Genomic DNA, 21,557 nt, shown 5'->3' with positions numbered 1-21,557 from the left:
TGATGTGCTGTAGGAAAAGCAGATTGAAAGTTACTTCACTAGGATGCCTGAACTGGAAGTATAGCCATTCCCAGCACACCTGGGGGTTCCTGTTGAAGACCTCAGCTCTTGCACTGGGTCTGCAAAGAACAAATAGTATTACAAACCCAGTAACGTTCCGTGTTTCAGGAAAATACTGTTTAAGACTCTGAGGTCAACACAGGAGACCTCCCTGCTCCATAATAAGTGCTAGAGTGTTTTGCCTTACAGAATTACAATCACTGCCTAAAGTAAACATGTTAAGGTGTATTACGCTCCCACTTGCTTCCAAAAGTTGGCCTCAGCTGGTGAGTAGTGTTAACAGAAGAAAAATGAAATTGCTGGATTAGGTTACTTGTGCTGGTAAACTGGATTTTTTTCTCCCCTTATAGTACATATGCTATCCATGCTCGGTTAGGCTTCAGAGATGTTATCAGCTGAAACAAATGGTGGAAACCCAGCACCCCTCCCCTCTGAAACCTCAAACCATAGGAAAAAGCCTGCTGTTGAGTTGCTAATCTCTTGGAGATAGAAAGGTCCCACCCTACTGATGCAAGATGAAAACAGAAATTTAACTTATATACATACTTTATGGTGACTTCATCATTTTAATTAAACCATGCATATGTAAGATGAGATCGTTTTCTGAAGATTTATGTCCAGAAGCCTGTTTGCTCTGAAGCCAAACCTTCATTTACCTGGGGGTTAGCAGCCATAATGGTGTAATTCCCATCATCATCCAGGGTGGAGGCTGCAGTATGCAGTGAGCAAGTTCCATCAGGTTCTCTTTGAATTCGGTAGTGATCACTTCGTTTAGAAATTTGCTTCCCGTCTTTAAACCAATAAATCTGCAGGAGAAAACAAGGCCTGGCTGATAAGGGTGGGTGCTCATTGTCATCATTTCTCAATTAATAGTGCTAACGAATCTGACCTGCTGACAACTGCCCCAGTAAACATGGAAAGCAAACCGGTTTGATCGACAGTAGAAGTGCAGAACCACACTCCATGAATCACTTTCACTAAAAGACAAGTTACAGATCAGCAATGGTTCAAAGAAAAGGACACAGCATGAACATTTACGAAAGAACCATACAGGTGCATAAGGGCCGTGGCCATCCCCATGACAGGACAGCCACTGAACATTTCAAGAGCTGAAAATAAGTGTCATGACTAAGAAAAGCTCTATTTCAGAGAAGAGGACTCAGTTTAAGGTTTTATTTCACTTAAATCTATGAAGTTGCAGAAAGAACCTGAGAATGATATTGCGCTCTTTTCAGAAAATAAAAATGTAATTATGGAAATAATTAATTCAGTGATGAATAAAATGGAAGTCATGATCTCACTGTTGAAACACCAGTTGTGTCTCGCATCCATTACACTGACAGGACCAAAAATCCAGGAGGGTTTCAGCAGCTTGTGCTGGCAGTGAGCAGCTCAGTGTATGCATGGGCCAGCTCAGTGTAATGACATGACTAAGACCAAGAGGTCACCACAGTGTGACAGACATCTATAGAAATGGACAGCTTTACAAGATCATGGGAAATACTTCAAAGCAAGTCTGCGCACAGATAGCCATTAAGAATTAATTGTACGCCAACACCCATAGAGTTCCAAGTTGTACGGAACAGTTACATTATCTATCAAACAGAGGCCTTTTCCATTAGTTTTCATACATAAATTTAGTCTCTGGCTGACCCAAGATCTACTTGCATTGAGCCAAAGAAAATGATGTATGCAGAATAATATCTTACAGTAATCCATGAATTACACAAAAAAATATGTATCTCTTTTTAATGCCTCAAAGTTTAGGATTTGGTTTGTTTGGGTTTTTTTTGCTACATTTTAAAAATAATATAAACCTCCAAACTGAAATCTGCTGAAATCAAAAGAAAAACGTGGTGTGTGCAGGAAAACACACAGAGGAATATATGAAAAATGTTCTACTGGGAAAGCTGTTGTCAGCTCCCCAAACCCATATTTAAGGAGAACATTATTTACTTGCCATTTCTGAAGCTTGTATTATGCTGTAACATCAGTGGTGTTCAGCACTTCCTAGGTCAATTGTGCAGATACATGATTTTCACAAGGTTAACTTGTACAAAGTATAACAACTGGATCTGTCCTGTTGGCATGACTGCAGGGACTAGCACAAGGAAAACACACACATTTTCCTCAGTCTAGTTCTTGAAATGGGAATTTAGGTCTTACAGTAGGGGAAAGAGTGCCAGCTTTCTAGTCAAAATGAAGTGACAAAGCAAAGCACAGCTCCTGATAGCATTTAACACACCAGGTTCTCCACACATGCCAACGTTTCAAAGCTAACTTCACTCGCTTGTCAGGGGAAGTTAAGGGTATACTTTTAAATTTCACAAAAAGACAAGGGGGAATGTTTTGGAGGGAAGGAGTGGAAATTGCCCTTAAAAATTAATTACCATTTATGGTTTTTATATTAACAAGCATTATGTGTAACTAGAAATGATTTCATTTCCTCAATAGCTGGTTATACTTGTTTCCCATTTTGTCTGTCAGCAACCTTGCAGAGACTCTGTGGTGCTAACAAAAGATTTAGTCATGTCTTCTCATCTGCTGACAGAGCACTTACTGGAGATGCGAAAGATATTTGATCACTTATACACACATGCTAATGGGCGCTAGAAACAACATAGCTGCAAAAAATGAGTTTTAACTTGCATGCCTTACATGTGTCATAATGTTGCTTGGAAATCTACTGCATTAAGTAGTAATTATTCAATAACAATGCACTTAGAAATATCAGGATGTATGCCAGGAATCATTATATGGAAATACATGCAAATATTAACTGAACCAGCTATCCAAACATTATGCACATGTTGTACAATACCTATTTCCACTATGCTTAAAAGCATTGGCATCACCAGATTTTACTTATGAGCAGTAAATTCTTACTATTACCTTTATCTGATGTGGAGTTAATAAGTAAAACACTACCACTGCTGGAGACAATGGCCCTTGCAGTGAAGTATTTTCTTCCTAGGATATCTTTGAATAAATGTACCATTAAGCTACGTAAGCACTGCACACTGCATCTGGATTGCTTTTATTTGCACCAGATTTTTAGAAACCAGCATGCAATGACTAGAAATACAATGGATACAGAGGACAAAAGGGTTGTGAGAGTTAAACTCAGCCATGTGAAGAGTGAGCAGTATGAGCTTTATGCAACATTCATATCTCTATTAACCTTTTGTATGAAATTGTCCTAATTCTGAAGGGAAATAGCCCTTAAAAACAAGAATTCCAGAATCCCTCCTGTATCACCACGGGTTCTCATTTTAGTGAGAAAATAGTTTTACATTACACTGAAGGCTATAACAAAAGTAGACCCAGATTTTAAAAGTCACATTTATGAAGACAGAACTTGCACATCAGTATTCAATTTACATGGCATGTTCAGGGGAAAAAACAATCAAGGCAATAACCCTGCTTAGAAAAAATCCCTTGTAATGAATGCCAGATTTTAGAAACACTACAGCCCTTCCCAAAGCCGTTCCTTGGCAGAGCCGACAGAACACTTAGAAGGGAGGAGCTTCAAGTTAGTAAATTATTTCCAGCTTCTCATTTGCCAAAGAAAAGAATTTATTCAGGGGCAACACTTCCAGCTTCAACAAATGACAGCAGAAGGGCAGCCCTCAGCCATCGACTGTTGCAAAATTGCTATCTTGGCATGCTCCAGCAGATGAGGAGGAGATGGAGCTTTTGACATTTGCAAAGCCCAGCTAACAAGTAGCCATCCAACAGGACTGAAATTGGTTCCATCCCAAACAACTTAACAAATCGCACAAAGCATCTGCAAGTGGATGGAATAAAGGGTCACAGGCCCAGGTGCAAAAGCAAATCACTTGTTAATATGTGTGCTTTCACGATGCAGAAAACCAGAACATCTTCTCTAAAGCAGACTGCATCCACATCAGATACTCCTTTATAATGCTGTGCTTTAGGGGAAGTACTAACATCATTGTTTCTTTGCTGTGCAATCCCTAACCCCGAAACAAGGCAAGTGAGGGAAAGGAGACATCCTCTTTCATCTGTCTTAAATCAGATTAAGATGGCTGTGAAACTACACCTTAATTGAAAAGTGTGAAAATCGGGCTCAGTTGACTAAGGCTGACTCATAGTAGGTCATCTAGCAACTTAGTCACAAGCCTCAGGCAAAAAGAGTATCCCTCCAACAGAATGCACCTCTAGCACGAAGGAAACAACAGGCCTTTCTATGCGGTCATCTCAAAAGCAATACTGGACATCAAAGGGTTGGTTTCAGTCAGACTGTGCTAATCTTCTCAGTGTGTGTCTCAAGTCTGAAGCAGGAGTGCTTTTCTGATATCAGTATACTGATCAGCCCCACTTACTTTGCAGTGGTTCACATCATGTTGTGGTCTTGGAGCACAGAATTGGATTCCTTTCAGATGAAACCAAGCCAGAAAATGTGCTCCAAGAACACATCTAATGTGCTGCATCTGCTTCAGTCTGTGGGACGAGATGGGAGCTAGCCTGAAGTAAAACCTCCTGAAACGCAGGCAGGATGGATATCTCATTCTTCAGATTTGTTTCTTGTGCTCCACACTTCTTGTTAATGTAGATGTACCTCTCGTTCTCTGTTCTCTTTGCTGCTACCTGACAAAGTCCATTTTTCTTTTTACACTTTGTGCAGTGTCACACATCTAGATCACTGGACATGTAAAGACATTGCATTTATCTCTGCTCAAAATCCTAAATACCTGTAAGACTTACACTACATGAGAGATTTGGATGTGGCTGCTGCTGTGAAGATCTTATCTAAGAGATAAGGCATGTTTGATCTTGTCAAGAGGATAAGAGCCCCTATCCACAAGAGGTCACTGTAAGAGCCGCAAGGACCTCATGGGGAAGATACTGGTTTTGGCAAAGAAGCTGAAGCAGCTACTGCTGTTTTCTGCTGTATAATGAGTCAGTTGATTGCCAAGCAATTTGTGAAATGGTTAAACGCAAGCTACCAAAGGCAGGCACTCTTCCAGGCTACTGACATCATGCAACTGGTACTTTTACATCTACTCAAAGGAAATGCTTCCCAAGCCCAACCCTCCCTCAGAAGCTCATCATTAAAACCCCGCCATCATGTCTCATCTTGCCTTTGGGATGTATGGGAACTTATGGTATTTTATTATGCCTTCCTCTACTTTCAATAAAATTCAGTATGGTTAGAGATAAACTCTGTAAGCCCTGAAGAATGCAGAAATACTGTGTTGGATCCTGAACCACAAGCAACATATATTTGCATTAGCATGTTGCTGTGCTTGAGCTAATTACTCACATTAACCTGATGAGGTTGCTGCTTTAGGGACTACTGTGCCAGCTCGTATGAGGATTTGTAGCATTGCACTGCAGAAAGTAACTCTGAAAATGACAGAAGTATTACTACTTCTAGGTAAAATACTTGAGATGAAGTCTCAGGAGGGAGTAACTAAGAGCTGAAGCCTCATAGGAGGATTTTTTACTAGCATAAATCTAAATAATTCCACTGATGTCAAAGAAACTTGACAGTTTACATCAGCTACGCATTTTTCTCGTCAAGAGAGAATGTCTGCTGTTCCTGTAAGACACAGCCCATAGGGTCCAGGGGCTGACTGTAAGTTACCAATACAAAACTCTTTAGAGCATTTCTAAAAACACTTACCCTCTTTTCTTACCTTTGGCTTTGGATTTCCTGCCACTCTGCATGTAAATGTGACTGGCATTCCCTCAAAGATTTTGTAATGCTTCAGCTTTATCTCAAAATATGGTGATACACTGTTATCAGTAGGTTCATCTCCATGTTGCACCTCATCGTCCGATTCTTCCACAGGAGATCTCTCCAGCCTATATTCAATTTCACTGATCAATCTTTGCTCAAAGCTGGAGACTTTATACTCCTGTCAAACAAGAAAGGTACATATTAGCATCTAGCTTCCACGTGTTGCTCAGCGAGATGTGTTCCTAATTCTTTGGGTTTTTTTATTCTACTGATCTTTGACAATCCATTAAGGTTTTACATATAAAAGGAAACTGTATCTTGTTGAAGAAAAACACTATAATCCATCCCTCCAATAGCTTCCCTATGAAACAATGAAGACATCTGGTATAAGGCAAAAACTGCATTTCATGTTACCTTCAGGTCTAATTTATAAAAGGAAGGAAAGTCATTGGTTGCTTTCTTTTCATTTTTTAAACAAAGACTATAAGAATAAAAGTATTCTGAAGCAGTTCATAAAGACAAAAGAAACACATTAATATTTCCTTGAGGGTACAGGCAAATTTAGGGTGGGTTTTGTTTCCAGATGGCCAGAAGACCATATGGTTCACATCTGCTATTTGCATAGAAGTGTACCGGAGGCTGCACCAGGTTAAAATGATTTTGTTTACAGTTGTCTGTAAAAACAAGAAAAAAGAAAAGGAAAAGGAGAACATGGCAGCCCTGGTAGCCCACGATAGCTGCCTCTTTACAACTGTTGCTACGGTCCCCTTTGTCTGGCCAAAAGTATCATTTCTTTCTTAAAACCAAGATACAGAAAGAAGAGTGGAAAGCTTCACCCAGTGTAAACATGTACTACTGCTTGTTTAAATTTGCTATTCAGATACAAGGAAACATTACAGTGACATACAGAGTTATTTACCTTCTTGAGCTGTTTGCTCTTATCTACTTTGCAATACAAAAGTTCTGCTTTGAATCTCAGTGATAACAAAGATAATGCCAGAATGTAAGAAAGCTCAGAAGCAGAAAAATACAGTAATAAATGAGTCAAGGCTCTTGTCAGTCAGCAGAAATCCAGGCACCCTTGCAAATGACCTTTGGCCACTGTCTCTGACTCTTGTTTTATTTAACACAGAACACACGTCTCATATGAAGCCTCATTTCACATACCCATCCTATTATCATTACCTCTGGACTGGGAATGACATGCAGTCTTTCTACTGAGTGGTTACAGAACTAATCATAGGCTTCAACACCGATACAAAATGGAAGAGAAAAGCCTTTGTAAACTGCAGGTATTTTAATTTTTTCATTCCCTGAGAGTTTACCGTAAAAGTAAACCATGAAGTACACATGGTATATATAAAAAACAGCTAATTTGGATGCAAAGCAATTAGTATCAGAGTATGTTAACATTATGGCAGGATACTGGAGCACACTGTTACTGCAGTGAAGCTGCCTGCACTCCAACAATTAGGAACAACTTCAACACCCTGAAGGGAGTGCAGCCCAAATCTCCCCAGGTACTAATGCTAGGTGACCTCTCATTATTAACCAAGAATAGCAGAAGGGCAAGGGCAAAGATAACAGAGGAAAAAAAAAACAAACCAAACAATCAATGGACAAAAAGGCAAGACAGAAAAAGGTGAAAACGATAACCTTTTGAATATCCACAGGACTCACTACAGAAGCACCAACAGAGCGAGCTTCCTGCAAAGGCAGAAAAAGAGATCAAGAGGCAGAAAAAAAAGCAAGAGGCATCCATGACAATTTTGCAGTTTTCATCAGCAGAACATACTTTATGTGGGAATATAAGCAAACAAATGCTACACATTTCCGAGTGGCAACTCTGGCATCTGAATCTGGCCTTTCAAGCAGACTTTCTGTTGTGTTTTTGGTCTGCATCCAAAAAGTGCAGATTACACAAATAAGGAGAAAATGGCTTCAAGATAGTAGATGTAGTTTTTCCTTGAGAGACGTAAAGGTCAGCACAGAATAGGACAAACAGAGGAGTTTAAAGAAGAGAGCAGACATTTGAGAACTCTCAACCTTATGGAAAAACTGAGCAATAGGCATGTGATCCTCCAGTTTACTCCACTGATATAGAACATATGACTCCTGTAATCAGAACTATCCTATCGGGTGCATATTTGTTGTCTTATGTAGGAATTTATTTTTTTCAAGACAATCACAGCCTGTAAAGAAGAAAAATGGAAAGGATTTTTTTTTCCTATGTAGAGTTTTGTGCACCTGTATAGCAGGATCTTCTTCTGGTTCTTGTATATTGAAGACAGTTGCAGCACTGTCTGCTCCCAGCAATCGACGAGCCATTTTTTCCTCATACGTTAATCTCTGAATAAAAAATAATATGGGGATAAGGGGGAGGGAAAAGAAATAAAACCAGTTCTTATTTCTCATTATGTACCACAAGGCAGTTAGACAGTAAGCAATGCTTTAGGTAATGTTACTAAAAGAGAGCAGCAATATGTTTCTAACAGCAATTTTCTACCACAGTTTGTAATGCATTTTTTTTGCATTACAAGTGGCTCTTCTGGCTTAAACAACCCTTGCCCTGATTCTGCCATTTGTTTCCATGCGCTTGCCAGGAACTTGGGCAGGATTGAGCAATAGGAACTGCTTAAATCAGCATGGCCATCAAAAAAGTGCATGCCAAATCATCCCCAGTCTTACTCCTAGTCGTTCTGCTTGATTTTTACATTAGAACCACACAGCAGGAAACTCTGCCAAAAATGCTAAGGAGATACTACTCTATTTGAGTATTTTGTCAAAAATAAGACAGATTTGTAGAAAAATACATTCTTTAAGGGTTTTTGTTTCTGTTTCTTCTTACTCTTTGGGAAATTGCAGGGAGAGCTTATAAAAGACAATTTACACTCAGAAGGTAAAACAAGTTAAAACAAAGCCTTAAGCGTGCAGTTCAATTATTTCATTATTACTTTTTCTTCTACATTCAATAACACGTCACACACTTAGACACTGTTATAAATCAGTGCTGCAAAAAAATGCCAGTGACTGAAAGGCAAAGTCATTACATGGTGACATGCCTCATTTAAACAGAAAAATGAAAGAATGGAAATTGTAAAACATTACATCTATTAACGCTTCCATTCTTACAAATTTCATTTAAATTAATTTTTAAAGTATGCTATACTGCGTCTAACCCAGCAGGCTGAAACTCATGAAAACTAGGTACCAGTGTGGCTTGGTTACAAATGTCTAAGGAAGTCATGAACTTTTTCTTCACTTTAATTTTTCCTGTGATTACTCCAAGTGCCCGCAGCCATGATTACGTGAACAGAATCACCCAAGACAGGAATCTGCAAGGCAAAAGCCTCAAGGCAAGCACAAAACCAGAGTTCACATGGTCCAAGCTCCCACATCATCTGATCACAGGGGTGGTTTTTTTTTCCCCTCAGGCCATGTGGGCCTTCTCAGGACATTCCATTCATTTGTCCAGGCCAAACATCTCTTTTACTTTCCAAAATAGGCATTGACAGTCATGCTTAGTCCACCTCCTTTAAAAGAACCCACAAACTTATACACTATGAAAGTGATTCTGCTTAATTGCTACAGAAAGCTGCCAAACCTGTGCAGTCAATGGAGAAAGGTAAGTACAGAAGCACTAGTCACTCTGACAGCTTTCCCTACTTTACTCCACTGACTTCACTAAGAACCAGAATCCAGCAGCTGTGGACTAGACAGTCTGTCTCAATCAGCTGTCTTGAACTACACCACCTCAGTCCACATCCTGGACATAGTAGCAAACCTATCAAACTTCTGAGCACGGTCCAGAAAACCTAAAGGCGACTACCTTCCAATGACACAAACAGAATCCCATGGTATTCTGATGATTTTGAAAACGTTTCATTGACAAGAAAGGGTTGACAGTCTACATTTAAAAAATGACTTTCCTCTTAAGAGATTCCTGTGTCAAAGACATTTAAATCAATGCCTTGATAACTGTAATCAAATCTTAGGAGATTTGCTTCTTGTAGCTCTGAGCAGGAAGAATCTGGTATGTTATCTTTTATGTGTATCTTAAAATGCACAAAAATTAATGGAGAACATTGAGGCTGTGCATTTCAATTGCCTGAGATGCCCATTTTAACTCCTTGACTCCTCAAGCAGGTTGTTAACGCCTGATAGAGTCTCTAAGTTAGTACTATAGGTTATTTTCTATTGTATTGGTCAAAAAAGTCCCACAGCTGCAGAATCTAATGATGCCTGATTCGTAATGGATTGTTTCTCATGATGAACTGTCTTGTACCCCTTTGATGTCCGCTTACCACTTAAGTCTTTCCCTTGTTGTCCAACAGCTGGGCAAAAGGTAGAATGAGCCTTGTCTGATCAAGAGCTCTGTATATATTTACTGGCCACTCAGTGATGAACATGCAAAGCATGTAGCCTCTGAGGCTGAAAAAGGTACAGACTGTGCAGGCTTATGCAAATTCATCACCTTTGAGATCTCCACTGCTTTGTTAGGTCCAAGTGAAATTGTCAAGCAAAAGGAGGAGCAACAGGTCAAAATGTACACTATAATTCCTCAAGGAAATGCAGCTTTGGAAATGCAAGTAATAATAAATACATAAAATATAAAAATAATCTACAATAATTATTTTATATGCAGCATATCTGTGAAACTGCCCATGATTCCCACTCCCATTCCCTGGGGTATTTTATGTTTTTATACCGGTTGCCCATTGTTCAAAAGGTCTTCCTTGAAGCGAAGTTTTCTTTCCAGATCCTGAATTACAGCATCTTTTGACCCTTGAATCTCTTCATCTGATGCTATCCTGGCAGTTCTGCCTGTTTTCTTGGGAAATCCCCTGCAAAACAGTACAGGAAAATTCATAAGCTCTCCTGAAATCATTGGTATTTAGGAATTTATCTGGACCCACTGCTGTTGGTGAAGAAAACAACATTGTTTCTTTGAAATTAAAGGTCTGGTATCTTATTTACTATGCTATTCCTGCTGACTCACATCACTGATGAAATTATTATTTTAAAAGCAAAGTTAAAGCTAAGCTTTATACATGCATTACCTAAAACAGGACTCAGGATTGTGTAGCGGTGGCTGTAAACACCATACACTCAAAGGGGAAACTGATGAGCAATAAAGCAAAGTGAGAGGGAAAATGAAAGAGAAAGCATGACTAGGTAAGTGGGGATGGCAGATAAACTAGGTTCCTATGGAGTACCAGCTAGATAAAAGATTAGAAAGATGCAAGACGAGGCAGTTAATAATTAATTTCCTACATTATTTATTAACTCATTCCTTGTTACAGCTTTGCAGTACACAATGCATAACTTCATGTTTATTCTCATCTCTCTGATGTTGCCAGAAGGCAACATGTAAATGTTGTTTCTGTACTCTGGCGAAAAGGAAAATCATCCCTGTAAAGCAGTTTTCAGCAGCAGGGATTCACGGTGGAATAGCAAGCATTTCCCAGGGCTGAGCTATGCCTCATACCAGCCTACAAGTTACACCACAAGTTATGACTGTACTTTCAGGATGTTTCACTCCTACTTTCTGGAATGGCACAGGGAACCTTTTTTCCCCAGTCTGAACTGATATTTAACATTTACGGTAGCTCTTTTGCTGGAAATGCCCAACATTTCTACTGGAGATCAGCTGCTCTTACACAGTTGTGAAGAAATCAGCATTCTATCAGTATGTGAAACTTGTAGCACAGCTCGTTTCTCCACTGAAGTCACACATTATCATTTAAAACACTGACACTGATTCAGTGAGTTCTGGTTTATCTTTTTTTTTTCTCCACTTCAACTAAACAGGGCTCAGCCCATTACATGGGAATGACTTATGCAAAACATGAAATCAAACCAGACAAACAAACTCACAGATGTCGGAGATAGGGGAAAAAAAGAAAATCAGACTAGCATGTAAGTGGTAAACTTGTTTCCAATGCACAATTTCATAATTCAGTTATCAACACCAAAATGTTAAACAAGAATCATATGGAGATAGCAAATTTTCTTGGATACTCTTGGTACTAATTTTCTACAACATGGCTAGAGAAAAGTCATTCTTCTGCAAGTGTTTTCAATGGTAACTTTTAGCGTTAGTTAAAATGAAACAATACATACATGCTGTCAAAAGCCAAAAAAGGAATTAAGTAAATACATTATGAGAAGACAATAATTGGAAACATTTATGTCTAAATTCCTAAAACATTTCATATTCTGTTACTGAAACTAAATTTAAAATGGGAAAATGGTAAAAAAAAAATGCATTTCCCCATTAAATTGCAGCAAAAGAGCAGACATTTGCCTAATGTCACAAACAGCCAGAGAACAACAGCCTCCCTCACCCTGGAAATATCTGGCCACTAGCTGGAGATCTAAGTAACCAGCAGAATAATTCCCTCGGCATTTAGCTGGGCATCTTCTCAGTCACAACTAAAAGAGAGAGTCTCTTCCACTCTGTTTTGGGGAAGAAGTCAGGAAAACTATCCTATCTACAGGGAGACAAGAGAATGCTAAGAGGAAGAAGGGGTAAGATCTCTTTGAGGAAGAGATGTTTCAGTAACTCAAGAATCTTGGGGATAGTAAATTTAAAGGAAGATATGGAAGGAAAATGAAGACGAGAAGGTGGAAAGAGGGCACCAGAAGATAACATCCCTCAGGAAGGTTGGACCAGCTACTGGAAGGCTAGTGGAAAGGTGGCATCTATCTCTCTGCTCAGTCTTTCCCTTCACCTTCCAGCCTTTGACCCCACCCAGCTCTGCACTGTCAGGGAACTGAATTTCACCACTTTTCAGATAAGGACACACACCTCCCAAAACAAAATCTGGCCAACTTCAAGGCAGCATATTTTAAACCTGGCTTCACCTTGAAGAAGCTTTGTACCAGCTTTTCATGGAGACATGCATCCTACCTTGAAAGCTCCAAATGATAAGAAATAGTTTTAATTTCACGTTCTTACAAATTTCATACCTGAGTGATAAAGGAAAAGGCCTGCTTATGCTTGGCACTCAACAGGCTGTAAAGGTGGAATGTGCAGTTTACCCAAGGAAGTCCCAACAGCTCATGAAAAGAGGGGGATGGGCTAAGTGCTCTGGAGTGGATTTCAAGTAACAAGTGAAAGCATTTCCTGAAGCATTATCAGTTATCTCTGAAAACAAAACCCCCAAAGTAAGCACACCCATTCTAAAATAGGAAGGAGTACTGAGAGAATTACAGGTCAGCAAGTTCAAAATCCATCCTCAAGATAAGAAAACAGTATTACAGTCCCTTTTAAAACAATGAGGATAATAAGGCAATGAAATTAGAATCATATCAAACCACACATGAGCATGCAGACAAGCAAAAAGAAATAGCTTTCATATAGTTCAGTTTGTAGCTTCTGTGTAAACCTTCAGGCTTATTGAAGTTCCCCAATAAATCAGGGGAAGAGAGTCTGGCTGAAATTTCTATTATATGGCTGCACAACTGTCTGAAAAAGCTATTCAGAGAGTATCAAGGATTTTTTTTTTCCTATCAAACTGGAAGAATATAGACCAATGAGGTCTTTCAAAGGTCTATATGTACTAAGTTCAGTACTTAGTATTTCAACCTTAAGAACTGGAATATGAAATAAGAAAGCATGTTTCTCAAATTGGCTGCTCACGCTGAACTTGTGGAGGTTGCAGCTCATATGCACATAACAACTGCAATGATCTTCATAATTAGTCTAGAGGTGGCCTAATGATGATAAAACCCACAAAAAATATTCAAAGCATGACAGCATATTAATGTAAAATTAGCATTAACATATTCAGCATCTCTCAAGAATCTGTGAGGTTAAAACTTGGATGTGAACGTCATTATTTCAAAAGGAAAAGAAATTTAATTCTCAGACACATTAGCATGAACCATGAAACTTCATTGCTTTCCTTTACTCCTTGCTGTTGGACCCTGGATACAGTTTTACCACTGCACTTCAAGAAAAAGACAGCAAATTGGAAAGTTTTAGAACAAAAACCCTTGTCAGATGGTTTTAAAAGAACAGCTTTTGTGACAAGCTATGTCATATATGCACAAAAATAAAAAAACAAACCTATTTATTTAATCAGGAAATAAGGAGAATGAAGATAGAAAGGTGACTCAATCATAAACCAGCAAAAAATAGGTAGCATTCAATGATTCCCCATTCCATTGAGGATGATAAGAACTTGAAGAACAACAGGTCTAGCTTAGACAAAAAACACAGAACTCTCTCCACCCTCCAACAGTGACAGTTAAGCACTGGAAAAAGTCATGTAGGGAAGCTAAGGAATTTTATTAAAGGCATGCAAATATTCCAGCAATGGCCTGGGATCCCTGGTAGCTTTTAATAGGAGAGGCAGTCTCCCTGACAACCTTCCAGATTTCTGATCATGTGCCAGAACATCCTGAGTTTTGCACAGTGGGTGTGAAGTGTCATCCAAGACCTGGTCAAGGCAATTTGCCTGAAAAACAGATTCCCTTCCCTTCACTTATGTTTACAATGTAAGCAAGGTTGTTTAAAAACATAATGATAGAAGTGAGTATCAGTCAAAATTTCTTGAAATGCCTTTAGAAAACCTCTTTCAGGACTATTTCAAATTGGGACAAAAAAAAAAAAAGGGAATAGTAAGACCTCACTTGGACTACTGTGTGCAGTTCTGGTGTCCTCAACATAAAAAGGACATGGAACTGTTGGAACAAGTCCAGAGGAGAGCCATGAAGATGATGAGGGACTGGAGCACCTCCCGTATGAAGACAGGCTGAGAAAGTTGGGGCTGTTCAGCCTGGAGAAGAGAAGGCTGCGTGGAGACCTCATAGCAGCCTTCCAGTATCTGAAGGGGGCCTATAGGGATGCTGGGGGTGGACTCTTCATTAGGGACTGTAGTGACAGGACAAGGGGTAACGGGTTCAAACTTAAACAGGGGAAGTTTAGATTGGATATAAGGAAGAAGTTATTTACTGTGAGAGTGGTGAGGCACTGGAATGGTTGCCCAGGGAAGTTGTGAATGCTCCATCCCTGGCGGTGTGCAAAGCCAGGTTGGACAGAGCCTTGGGTGGCATGGTTTAGTGTGAGGTGTCCCTGCCCATGGCAGGGGTGTTGGAACTTGATGATCTTAAGGTACTTTCTAACCCTAACTATTCTATGATTCTAAGAGGTGCACAAGGAAAATGCAATTCTTCCTGCAGATGCTCTATTTCCACCCCCTCTCTACCATTTTTTCTTTCTCTACTTTAAAATATGTACATAAATATACACACACACATACATACCCCCCACCAAATTAGCTCTGAAGACATACATTCTTGGGATGAATTTCAAAATTGCTACAAGGCAATGACAACAAACAGAAGATCCTTGGTAAATCTATCCTCTAAAGCACAGATCCATTCAGCTTGAGAGACTGTTTGTCTGTCAAGACAGCCTGGCAGTAAACTTGTTCGAGCTGCTTTTGCAAATATTTTTGACCATCTTACATGCCCTTATCTGGATGCATTAAGATTTGTGCACTAAGTGTGTGACTCATCAGGTTTCTTTTCATCTTTTCTCAGGGAGAGTATCAAATAAAACGTTCTGCCAATTCATTTATGTATTTGTACGTTCATACTTTGCCTGATGCAATTTTCAGAGTATGCTGTGATTATAAAGGTAGCAGGAGACAGCTGGAGAAGACATATTTCAATGTCTATCAGCCTTTGAGAATCAGGCTGCAATTCACACAGATTTCTGAGCACCTCAGAAACATGCATCACTTAAGTCACAGCAGGCCTGAACACAGACATAGATAAAAGCACACACGTCTGAATTCTTTTGGTCAAAAAGGGTGCTATGGAATTGCCAAAACTCAGTCATCTTAATTCACACAAGAGATTTTTGACAGCAGAGATTTTTGCAACCTTGGCTTGGCTCTCCTTAGTTTTGAATATCTGCCCTAACGTTTGTTTAGAAAGAAGGCCAAACCAGCAGTACTTCTCATGTTTTAATTACACAGAGTGCATGCTGGATGCAATTCCTGCTTTTCCTATGTACCTTTTACAGTGTAAACAAGGGCAACAGGCTGGCTGTTGTTATCCTTCCAAGAACAAATTCCTGTTTGCAGCCAATATGGCCAGTTTCACAGAAATCCAAATCAATTCTCTGGTACTGAGGTAATGAACAGTAACTTGATTTTTCCTTTAAAACTAAAGCTTTCCAAAAATACAGCTAATTCCTGCCCACTTAATACATTTTTCAGTTACTGTAAGAAAGTTACTACAAGCACTGTAATAGGTCACAAACTTTGAAGCTGCAGCTGCATACTAAAACCCTTTTAGTCTGATCTTGTCATGCATGCTGTGGAGACAGGAGTCAGCTCTGTTCAGCAATATGACACTACATTCATCTGAATTAAGGCAATGCCTGAGGCACAGACCTGACTAAGGATGACCTGTACTAAATGAAACAAAGGTAACAAAAGTTCAATTATTTCTACCACCCAAGGTGATGAAACTGCACTTGAAAAAAACTGTGCTTCCGCATTGGCTAGGATCAAGACTGATATGAATAATACGTGTTTCTGAGTAAGTCTGAGCCTTCTTGACTAGATAACACAGAGAACAACTCATCTACAAACTGCATGCCCACCACCAAAAATCCATTTTTCTAAAGCTTACCTTTACAAATGCATTTTTACTCATTTAAAGAAGTACTATTTTTTCATGCTCCTATTCAGTTCCTTCCCCACCTGAGCAAGTTATCCCTCTGTCTCATGCTGCATGTTAACACAGATAATGCAATTGTCATTTGCCTTTCAAGACATCCACATAGTTGGATACTGATTTTAAAATATACTTATTTCGTAACCAGTAATCTTATCTGAATTCCTGATTGTTAGCAGCTTCACCTGAAGTGACAGTAAAGAAGAAATCACTAAAGCACAGACTGCTCCTGAATGCAGCAAAGGTTGGCACAGTCCTCAGAGTCCTGAAGTCTTGAGAAGATCAGGTAGCTGCCAAAAAAGCAGCATGTGAAAAAAAAAGCTACACTGGACTGAGACAAGGTCATATATCCAAAATATTAACCTTTACTCCAGTTGATGAAATCATAGAATCATAGAATAGTTAGGGTTGGAAAGGACCTTAAGATCATCTAGTTCCAACCCCTCTACCATGGGCAGGGACACCTCACACTAAACCATCTCACCCAAGGCTTCGTCCAGCCTGGTCAGTTCTTTATCCACTGAGTGGTCCACCCATCAAATTGGTGTCTCTCCAACTTAGAGACAAGGATGTCGTGTGGGACAGTGTCAAACGCTTTGCACAAGTCCAGGTAGATGACATCAACTGCTCTACCCGTGTCCATCAGTTCTGTAGCCCGATCATAGAAGACCACCAAATTGGTCAGGCAGGATTTCCCCTTAGTGAAGCCATGCTGGCTGTCACCAAGCACCTTGTTGATTTTCATGTGCCTTAGCATGCCTTCTAGGAGAATCCGCTCCAAGATTTTGCCAGGCACAGAGGTGAGACTGACTGGTCTGTAATTCCCTGGGTCATCCATTTTCCCCTTCTTGAAAATGGGGATTACATTTTCTTTTTTCCAGTTGTTGGGAACTTCACCTCACTGCCATGATTTCTCAAATATGATGACCAGCAGCTTCGCAACTTCATTCGCCAGCTCCTTCAGGACCCGCGGATGGATTTCATCAGGACCCATGGACTTGTGCACGTTCAGATTTTTAAGATGGTCTCGAACCGGTTCCTCTCCTACAGTGGGCCCAAGGCCTTCATTCTCACAGTCCCTGCATCTGCCTTCCAAGACTTGGGTGGTGTGGTCAGAGCCTTTGCCAGTGAAGACCGAGGCAGAGAAGTCATTCAGAACCTCAGCCTTCTCCAAAACCTGTGTAGCCTGTTCTCCCGATAGCTGCCAGAGGGGGTCTACGTTGTCCCTAGTCCGTTTTTTTATTTGCTACGTAGCTATAGAATCCCTTCCTGTTATCCTTAACATCCCTAGCCAAGTTTAATTCTACTGTTTAAGGTCTCCACAACTATCAAGCACTGCACTTGGCTTCTACATTCACAGATATTTCTATGGCATTCAGATTAGCTTAAAATAAGAAAGTTAAGTCCTCTGAAGAAATACATCTGCAAACAAAGCTACAAACCAATGCTGCTAAGCAGCCTCTCTCCCTTTTCAACAGAAAGGTGTATGTACCAATTCTCTTAGTTAAGTTCACTTGCCATCTTACAACATTCTTAAACATCTAGCAAATACCATTTAGAAAAAGAACTAAACCACACGGGTACAACAAAATAAAGCAAAAAACTTTAAACAAAGATAGTCTAATGGACAGGAACACAAACCCTAATCTTGGCTGAAATTTTTCCAGTGACAGAAGTACTTGTCTTTATCTGCATTTTCCTGAGATCCAGGATAACTCCAGGTATGGCTGAACAGGTAGCATACAGAGATGAGGTGAACTCCCTTAGAAGCACAAAACCATCCTCACCCTCCCCCTCAGTTTGATGTTGGAATTCTTAATCAAGGTAATTTTTCCTATGTATCACTAGTTTCACATCAATCATACTGTAGGCTACCCCCATACGTTATGTACAGTTGTGACAGGCATAACTTACAGAAATGGAAGTAAATGTCTGGCCTACATAGGACAAAAATACAGTTCACTCTAAAATGAAATCTGACATTTGTACTGGAAGACTGTTGAAAGCTGTAAGATAAAAAGATGGGGAAGTGTAGCTTTTCCTCAGAGTGGTTGCCATCATTGCCAACTGACTTAAGGAACCTGAGGGTTACTAAAATATTTGCCTCAGTGCTATTTGAGATAGGATTCAATGGCCAAATCACAGTAAAGGCCCCTGATTCAAAGAGGAAAAAAACACAGACCTCTCTGATGTTGCTATTCTCATGACTCCCACATAATCTCACTTAAGATTTGGATTTAAGGTTCTAGAGATCATTGAAACAGAAATTAAATCCACTTGTGTAGGATGATAAAAGATGCTTATTTAATTACATTTTACAAGATACTTTAGACAATCTTCTCTTCAAAACAATGTTTTCTGTTCCGTTTTCCACTATTTTTCAGAAAGTTGTAAATCTAGAGACATATTCTTTCAGCAGTTCTGTAGAGTCAGACTTTTTCTGTTTGTGACTCAGGTTATTTTACTGAAGATACCTACTTTAAGAAAAACTCTTACTTTCAGGGAAAGTGTCTACATTAAGAAAATACGGTATTTTTTACTCAAGTACTTTCAAAAGGATATATGTATGGCTGACAATACATGGTTTTTATACTTGGAAAGAGATTCTATTTCTTCAGGTTGGGTGACTCCACACCTTTCAGTAGCAGGATTTATATTCTTGTTATTTAAATATTCACTAAATGCTGACCAGATCCTTCTCATGGGATTAATTTTGCTTTCACAAATGCTCTTGTAAACTTGCCAATGTATGTGCTAGCCTAGAATTTGTAAGTATACTTATTTCTTTTCATACAGATATAATTTTTTTCTATGAACAGTGAAGACCAGATTACAGCTCCTACAGACTTAACTGTGGACAAAACCACCTCAGTTCTAGGTCTGTCACATTAACTCTGCTCCCTGCAAGCCTTTTGTAACTGAAAGTTAACCTGAGTCCAACACATCCACCCACTTCTTTAGGTGAAGAAATAACTGAGATTTTTTTAAGAACAGCACCCAACAATCTTACTCCAGCCAAGTTTTACCTCAGAAATAACTGACAAGCGTTCCTAATGCCTTAAGTACATAATTAGGTACTTAGTTCCACTAGCTCTTCTCTTTTGTTTAATATCACTATGCTCTGGCCAGGGATGAATTTAACACACCTGCCCGATTAACAGAGAAAAAGATTATTCCTAAAGCTTGCTCAGCTACAGCCACCACAGTCACAGCTTGAAAATGCTGGTCGCTACAAAGTGCCTAGAGCTTACTGGAAAGATGAGATATATTTTATTCAAATGAAGCAGTTACCATACAATTGTTGCAAATAAATACTTAAAATATTTAAAGGTGAATTAGTAGCTATTAATGACACGGAGCTGCCTTCCATGTTTCAGATGTCCAAATAAAATGGAGTAAATTCACAAGTAGCTATTCCCATGATACAGGCAAGACTGTAAGACTACATGTTATTAAAAAAAAACAACAAAAAAACCCACTCAAAACAAACAATCCCCCCAGTGTCATGTTTCCAAATCTATCAACTGGAAAGCATGTTTATCTGATCAACTGGTTTAGATAACACTGTCACTTCCACAGATACTGAGGCTCCAAAACCAAGGACAATATTAACTGTTAGCTGAAACATTAGCATCGTATTTACTGCTCACAGAGTACAAGGATGGAATAGTTAGAAACGTTTTGTCTGACCCCACAGAAAAAGAGGCAGAATCCTTCCTTGGATTAATTTATCTTTTAAGTAGAACAAAGATACATACACTGGAAAAGAAATGCCTGGAGAAAGCTGGTGGAGGGAAGGTCTGACTCCATGAGGAGAAATGAAGACTCTGTTGGTTTGTATGCAACCACTGTGCCTTCGATGTTACAGAAAATGTCACTGATGCTGCCTTTGAACATCTACAAAAATAATTACCTCCAGCTGCAATGCTTATTACTTTACCTTTATTCTACTCCTACCACAAAAGCAATCTGAGGAAAATAAGCATGATGCCTACCAAATACTAATTCTGAAGAGCAGATCTGTGATTGCACTAAGATTTAGTAATGAAAAAATTATTGAAATGTAGGAAAAATTTAGGAAAAAAATTCAACAGATTCCACAGTATATCAAGATGCTTAACTTCTAAAAAAAGTCTGTAGAATTTCCTACTCTGCCAAACAATGGGTTTTGGTAATTACAAGAGCCTCTGACAAGGCTAAATGTTTAGTATTTTTTTTCTTTCAGGTATTTGGCTATCAGTGTACAGTACCTACAGCCTTGGAGAGAGTAAAACAGCCATGGTAAAAAGACCACATAATCCAAATATGAACAGTGAATTACCAGCCCTGAAATACACACACAAAAAAGGCAAAAGGAGAGAGCCATGAAAACATTGAAAGCATACAGGAAAACTGTTTGGAGAGCATTTTATCTGCTAGAGACACTTGATACTAAAGGGCTGAAGTATCTAAATGCAATGAAAGATCCAAGTCTGCTTCCATTGATGCTGGAAATAAATATAATAAACAAAATAATACTAATTAGTTATTAAAAAAATTATTTTTTAATATCATTAAACTTTCAAAATATGAAATAAAAATATGATAATAAATCATAAAGTTGTTTTCTAAAGAGGAAATTCTACCACTTCAAACACTGTATTTGGAAACTCTATAGTGCAAAAATATACCTCCTTCCCATGAAAGGTATTTCTAACTGCCTAGGTAACATTCAGCGACCCACTATCATATTCTCCATATCACCACTATATGACTGATCTAGAAGAGACAAAGCTAAATGGGATGACTAGCATTTTAGATGCCAAGCTGAAGCAAAACTTTGAATGCTCTAATTTGTCCCTTGCACCCAGCCTGCACAGCACTGTCAGAAAGCAGTATCATCCTTTTCAATTTATGAATCTTTGAGATCATAGAGTACATGGCCAGACTATAGGCCGAGGTTATGGAATACTGTGAACGGCTCAAAACCTACATCTCAGAAAGACAAATGTGTTCAAGAAAAGAAGATTTGTGAGGATTAAGCAAAAGACAAGGAAAAAGAAAAAGCGAAGGTGGAGTTAAAAAAAAGGATCTGAGGCTATAGCACAAAGCA

General features: G+C 39.1%; 1 protein-coding gene across 3 annotated transcripts in view; it reads right to left on the bottom strand.

Annotated features, from left to right (window-relative positions):
* PALLD (palladin, cytoskeletal associated protein) overlaps positions 1 to 21,557 on the bottom strand; it is a 195,336-nt gene that overhangs the window by 14,793 nt on the left and 158,986 nt on the right. For all 3 annotated transcript variants that reach the window (XM_057419221.1, XM_057419222.1, XM_057419223.1), the window contains 5 exons: positions 10,476 to 10,611; positions 8,015 to 8,116; positions 7,424 to 7,474; positions 5,724 to 5,945; positions 717 to 866 (listed from right to left, as the gene is read on the bottom strand). In XM_057419221.1, the coding sequence (XP_057275204.1) occupies positions 717 to 866; positions 5,724 to 5,945; positions 7,424 to 7,474; positions 8,015 to 8,116; positions 10,476 to 10,611 (661 nt within the window). The remainder of the gene's footprint in view (positions 1 to 716; positions 867 to 5,723; positions 5,946 to 7,423; positions 7,475 to 8,014; positions 8,117 to 10,475; positions 10,612 to 21,557) is intronic.

This window comes from Pezoporus wallicus, unplaced genomic scaffold (assembly GCF_028554395.1).
Source record: "Pezoporus wallicus isolate ANWC-B61680 ecotype Strahan unplaced genomic scaffold, APGP_CSIRO_Pwel_v1 contig_2384, whole genome shotgun sequence".
NCBI lineage: Eukaryota > Metazoa > Chordata > Aves > Psittaciformes > Psittacidae > Pezoporus > Pezoporus wallicus.
The sequence above is the reverse complement of the archived record's forward strand: the minus strand, read 5'-3'. Positions and strand labels throughout refer to the sequence as shown.